Source organism: Malania oleifera, chromosome 7, assembly GCF_029873635.1.
Source record: "Malania oleifera isolate guangnan ecotype guangnan chromosome 7, ASM2987363v1, whole genome shotgun sequence".
Lineage (NCBI taxonomy): Eukaryota > Viridiplantae > Streptophyta > Magnoliopsida > Santalales > Ximeniaceae > Malania > Malania oleifera.
The window spans coordinates 14,519,840-14,526,632 of NC_080423.1; the positions used below are offsets into that span (position 1 = coordinate 14,519,840).

Here is a 6,793-nt window from a genome sequence, read left to right on the forward strand (position 1 = left end):
ACTTTTCAATTAAATTGATTTCATGTGTTTGGATTCTAGACAATGTTATAACAGAAAAAAGTAATGCTCTATAAACACTTTGTTTTGGTAACTAAGAGCAAACAAGAGGAGAAGTCCATTGGAGTATTACACAAGAGCACGACAACACTATATTTCATGAAAAGAAATTAAAACAAAACCAAGTCATATTTTTAACAAGATAAAACATTCATCTATAAGACAAAATGGCTATATATTGTAAGAAATAAAAGCAAGAAAAGTGCTTGATGCTAAAAAGCAGAACAAAAACAGACATCTCAACAAAGTCTCATCTTATGAAATATTGTTGACAACAAAGAATCCTATACAGCTAAGCTGAACCTGTGAACCTGTCCCATGAGTATGCCAAAAAAATAAAAGATTTTCCAGCTTGAAAAGTGGGAACCCTCATTCAAACTCACTCTCTTTCTTCTATACACCAAATGAGAGAAAAAAAATACTCATTCCCTAAAAAGGCTATTGTATCTTCTGTACACGTCTAGGTTGAACCTATGACAACCCATAGAAGGTGAAGCTCCAAATCACTTGCACAATGCGTTAAAAAAAGACAGTCTAACAACTTCACATTTTCCACACACAACACCAATTCCGATCTAAAGAATTAATATATGGTCCATTATAATGCTTCTACTCAAACTTGATCTTTCAAGGATCCGAAATTTGCCACAGTGTCCAAAAAGCAAAATGCATATTACCCTCTCCCTCCCTCATTCCCTCTCCACTAGCAAATGACCAAGAAAAGAGGGGATTCGAGAGCTTGGCAAAACAAGATCCCCTTAAGAAGATGCAAGTGTACTTCAGTCATTCAGAAGAACTCAAAATAAGCATAAGCATATATACATACATATGCACGTAACAATGCATATATTTATGCATTAAGGCTTGTAACTGAAGGAATATCATGTAATTTTTGAACTAATAATAGAACATTGCAAATGTTAAGAATTTACATGTTGATATCTTTGATAAGAAGGATCAAGAACTATTTTGCCAAATATTTTGTCCAAAAACCAAAAAGAAACAAAAAGAAGAGCTTTATCATCCACACCTTTTTTGCCACAATGCGAATGTTAAAGTGGATGAGTGGTATAATATTAAAATATAAATTAAGGAATGAATATATTCGCAATAAACAACACATAGCATTGGTTGAAGACAAGATAAGGTAGGGGCGGCTTAGATGATTTGGGCATTTGAAACACATGCCAAGTTGTGCATGTGTGAGGAGTGAGTTAGTTATTGTTTCTTATATTAAAACTAAAAGGGATAGGAGTAGACTTAAAATAACCTAGAATTTCATAGTGAGGAAAGGACTTAATAGCTCTTAAGCTAGTAGAGGAAAGTGCCCTCAAATGGGTGAATTGGCAGGATTCATGTAGTAGACCTCACCTAGCGGGGCATAAGACATGCTGTTGTTGTTGTATTTGGTTCGTGAGGGAGCAAGCTCCTTTTCCCTGCAATGTGAGGAAAACAAATGATGGATCCCCATGCATTATAAGGTTCAATTTGAGGCTCGCTTCAAGACACGACATGCTCAAAATTTTAAGGCTTAGTCTACACACCGAATCCCAAAAAAGGCAACTTATTATTCGCTAAGACTTATGCATTTGTACAAAAAGCATACCTTTTGCGCCTTTTGATTTGAGGCTTAGATATTTTGAGTGTGTGAATCTCAGGTTAGATTTGGATAGAAAATTATAATCACATGTTTACATGAAGGAACATAATAATATGAGTTGATTTCTAAAATTAGTGAACATCAACCCTCCCAAAATTATTGAGAGTTGTCAAACATCATAAAAATAATTGAACTTGGAAACATTACAACAATATCACGACACAGTTTACTTAAAGAACTCAATTTAGCGTTTGTAGAAATCACATTTGATTTTTTAAATAGTATTTGTAATTTCTTAATATTTTTATTCATTTTTAAAAATATGTGTTTACATATTTTATCTAAAAAAATAAAATTTCCGAAAGGCTTACCCCTTGGTTAAAATGCGCCACGTTATGCGTTCACCTTTAAAAAAACATTGTCCATTTTCATTCAAGGAAACTGAATAGAGAAGGCCTAACTGAAGCCAGCAAGGAGGCCAAATATTTTTTGTTTAAAAACTAAAAACCCTTCCACAGTGAGAACTAAACACTAATTTTATTAACCTAAAAAATTTCAAATTTCTTACATTTCAAGATATCATGAAGAGGACCTATGCCTCCAATAAGACCAACCTGTCATGTGTGAATTAATTAATAGATTACCCAGATACAGTTTTGAGGACGGGGAGCAACACTATTTGAGTAGTCATACTTTACTTTCAAACTATTAATTTAGACACATGCGAACATGAAAATTCAGTGCTGGAGGAGGTATGGCCAACTTCTCAAGGCCATTGTTGCCATGGAAGATCTCATACTAACAGTGTTGCACCTCAATATTCCCCCCTTACAGTGCTTTTGCTAAAGGACGGGCTTGTTGGCGATAGGTTGTTGGGCTCTAAGGACAGTGGCATTCATACAAGCACGCACACACCCTCTCCCACAATCTTGCTCATGCATACATGGATGCATGCACTCACACAGCGATGAATTCACTGGGTCATTTGTAGAGAGAGAGAGAGATAGAGATAGGGATTATTAACTCTCTGTTTGGCAATTGGAAGGAACACTGGACATTGACACAAATTAAGAAGTTTAATTCTCGTGAGAAGACAGTTTAAAATTTAGTCACATCAATAAATTTTAGTGACCCCCTAAAAAAAATATAGAATTTACTCAAAAGTTTCCTGAACTCCAATGGAATTTATCCCATATACCATCACCATTATCATAAAAATACTAAAAATTGCCGGCATATATGACACACACATGTAAGCATGCGCTCATCAAACTACAGTTAGAAAAGATATTTTGAAGGTTACCAAGATCCGTGGAAGTGCATACCAGATTTTGGATGCTATGTCAGTTAGAGGCATCACTGAGAAGACCCTTGCAGATGATTGTGTAACTCAGTCGACAATATCTGCTGTGCATGTACAAGAGACCTCTGCTGCACAATGATGAACGCAAACATGTATCATGCTCAAGGCCAAGGAACACCATACTCGTTGACAAAATCTTTCATGAATGCCCTTGAAGTAGAATCAACATCAGTGCTGAAAGCAGTAAGCTGATCAAGTCTGTTTTACACAAGCTTCAAAGTTTATAGCATTTGCTAAATACACGAGTTTTTGTTCACTGGTGGTACTGTTTTCAACAATATGTGAACTGGAGAAATATTTGTTGCACTACCAATAATCCCGACAAGAACAGGACCCATCATTGAAATGGTGAAAACGAGTAGCATCCCTGACAATAATTTCTCTGCCAACAAGCTTGGAGATGAACTTAATGGCAGAGTGGCAGTCATTACATACTCTTAGGTTCTTCATGATTCTCAAAGTAGATTTCTCTGGAGTATTTATCAGTCCAAATGCTATGGCAAGCTTCTCACTGTGATGCTTAAGAATCTGCTCCTTTACCTCAGCATCGAGATCATGGAGAACTGCCTCAGTGTCAGGAATGAAACCCATCTTTTTTATCTCCTTCCAAATTTCTGCCATAGCCTCATAGATTGCATCTCTTTGTGGATGAAGCACATCTTCAACACCAAAGACATGGATTTCATTTTTCATTTGAACCCAGCTAAATCCTTGTTCTTTCTTCACTCGTCTATCTTTCATTGACTTTCGAATAATGGCAGCATCCACCCATTTTCCACAAGCAGAATAGACATTAGCTAGGGCAGAGTATGCCCCACTATTATCTGGCTCAATTATGAGCAATCTCTCTGCAGCAACTTTTGCCAGCTCTGCATTTTTATGAATTTTACAGGAAGACAAAAGCGAACCCCAAGCTATAACATCTGGTTCGACCGGCATTTTTTCTATGAAATCTTGAGCTTCCTGAAGCAGTCCAGCACGTCCAAGCAAATCAATCATGCAAGCATAATGGCTTAGAGTCGGTTCAATTTTGTGTACATTTTGCATCAGATTATAATAGCTACGACCTAGCTCCACCAAACCCACATGCGTGCAAGCAGAAAGTACACCAACATAAGTTATATGGTCAGGCTTAATATCAACTGCCAGCATCTTCTCAAACAGTTCTATGGCTTCTTCTCCAAGACCATGTTGAGCTAAAGCCATAATCATTGAAGTCCAAGAGACAGTGTCTCTGTTCCAATGTATCAGATTGAATACCTGTCTTGCACCATTGATGCTTCCAGCTTTTGAGTACATGGTAATTAAAGCATTACTCACAGAAACCGATAATGCTTCTCCTGATCTTATGGCAGTTGCATGGATTTGTTTTCCATGATCCAATGAAGCCAAGCTTGAACTGACACTCAACATGGCTGCAAGAGTGTACTTGTTTGGCTTAGGCCCTTCTCTTACCATTAACCTGAACAGGTCCACCGCATCATTGTTGAAGCCATTCTGCATATAACCTACAATCATCGCTGTCCATGCAACTACATCGTGATCTTTCAATGAATCAAAGATCTGCCTGGCTGTACTTATATCCCCAATTTTAATATATCCATCTAGCAAAGCTGTAAATGCTATAACATTAAGATTGGAAGTCATCCAATGCTCTAAAATCTTTCGAGCAGTTTCAACCCCACCAGACTTGGAGTACATTGATATCAGAGCATTTTTAACTGGCCCAAAGGTATCAAAGTCAGTCCTAATGATATATGAATGAATTTGTTTTCCAAGTTTCAACTTCTCTGAATTTGCACAAGCCGACAAGGCACTGGCCAAGGTGAATTTATCAGGTTTCAATGAAGAATCCTTAAGCATTCTTGAGAAGATATCAAGTGCTTCAAAATCATATCCATGTTGATTATAACCTGCAATCATTGCGTTCCAGGAAACTACATCTCGCTCTTTCATTTGCTCAAACTGGGCAAGGGCAAGATCAAGCTGACCACACTGCATATGCAATGAAATCATAGAGTTCCAGCTTGATATGCTCTTCAACCTCATCCGATCAAAAACAATCTTTGCTGTCATTGGATCACCAGTTTTTGCATACATGTTAAGGAGAGAATTTGCCACAGGGATATAACTACTAAGCCCAAGTTTGACAATAAAAGAGTGAACCCTTCTCCCGATGTCCAAACCATCAATAGCAGCACAGGAGGCAAGTATATTAGTAATTGTGAATTGGGACGGTGCAACCCTACATAAAATCATCTCTGAGAACATCCGAATCGCATTTTCAAAAAGATCCATCTGATTATAGCCCACAATCATTGAAGTCCATGAGACCGAGTCAGGATCAGGCATTTGCAAAAAAATACAATGGGCTGCATCAATTCTGCCCCGTTTTGCATACGCAGATAGTAATGTATTCCAAGTGAATGCATTTTTCACAGGCATTTCATCAAAAACACGATGTGCATCCAATTGAAACCCAATTTTGGCATAGAAATTGATGAGGTTATTCATTAAGAACACGCCAAGGTGAAGCCCGCTTTTGATAATTCTAGCATGAACTGATTTTCCAGCAAGTGGGTAATTTATATTGAGGCTTCTTTGGAGGAGGGATGCGTAGAAATCTGACGCAAAGGGGAAAAATGATTGAGCGGGAGTTTCCATTAGAGAAACAAAACTCTTTAAAAGACAAGATTCGAAGACAAACCGAAAGGTTCAGTTTCATAAATTATTCGACAAATAAAATATACTTATATTCAAATACTTTTGCGAACCCTGCTTATGATAAATTTTAAGGGAAGGATAGGAGAAAGAGTAAGATGTCAAAGAATAGAACGGGCGGGAAATGAACCGGAGGCTATGATACACAACCCCACTCAAAATGTCGGATTCCGAACTTATGATCTGAATTACTCAAATAAAATAATAGAGTATAACCGGTTAACTCACAGAAACCGCACCAAGCTTCTGTATTTATATTCCTCTTTACACTTGGGATGTATGAAGAAGGAATCATCGAAGTTGAGATTGAGACTTGAAGCACAGAGGCACTTCCACCTTGAAGACAAGACGCTGGCTCTGACTGCATAACTTGTGGGGAGACGAGAGAGCACGTGGCAAGGCATGGAGTACAGACGCCCTCATATTTGGTGTCCTGAAGAAGCTTGTTGCGTTTCGGGAGTGAACCCATGAGATTTGGGGGAGAGAGCAGCTCACACCATTGAAGTTTCCGAGGAAGACGTGCGCAGGATTGGTTCCAGATTTCCAGGCTCCAACAGGTCCGCCGGGGTTTATAACCTGCGTTTGGGGGCGGAGGGAAAGGAAACGAAAGGAAGGGAAGGGTACAGTCGTTACTTTGCTTGGGGTTTACAATTTACATTATGATTATTTCTTTTTTAACAAGTTTTTTTTTTTTTTTTTAACATAAGAACTCCAACCAGCAATGAGCCTTTCGAACCCCCTAATACGACACTAAACCTATAGATCAGCGTCCTCCGCTCCTAGGTCTCGGTAATTAGGGTAAAGTTCAGATGCGGATATGGCTTCTTTACATCAGTTGAACGTTCGGCCAACCCAACTCCAAGACACATCTTCATTACCATCCATGGTTCTTGCTAGCTCACAGAGAACTATTACCATCCACGGTCTTCACTGGCTCAAAGAGTGAACTCTCACCATCCACGGTTTCCGCTGGCTCACAGGTTGTATCTGTGATTCTTTATTAGTAGCTTTAAATTTATTTAAAAAATAAATAAACACAGGTCAAATTTTAT

General features: G+C 38.1%; 1 protein-coding gene across 1 annotated transcript; it reads right to left on the minus strand.

Annotated features, from left to right (window-relative positions):
* Positions 1-2,779: 2,779 nt before the first annotated feature.
* Positions 2,780-6,359, minus strand: LOC131159203 (pentatricopeptide repeat-containing protein At2g22070). The gene has a single exon (XM_058113924.1). The coding sequence runs from the start codon at positions 5,682-5,684 to the stop codon at positions 3,327-3,329; it is 2,358 nt and encodes a 785-aa protein (XP_057969907.1). The 5' UTR covers positions 5,685-6,359; the 3' UTR covers positions 2,780-3,326.
* Between the last annotated feature and the right edge of the window lie 434 nt (positions 6,360-6,793).

Coding starts and splice junctions, on each gene's coding strand:
- LOC131159203 (XM_058113924.1), bottom strand. CDS start 5,684: ATGGAAACTCCCGCTCAATCATTTTTCCCCTTTGCGTCAGATTTCTAC.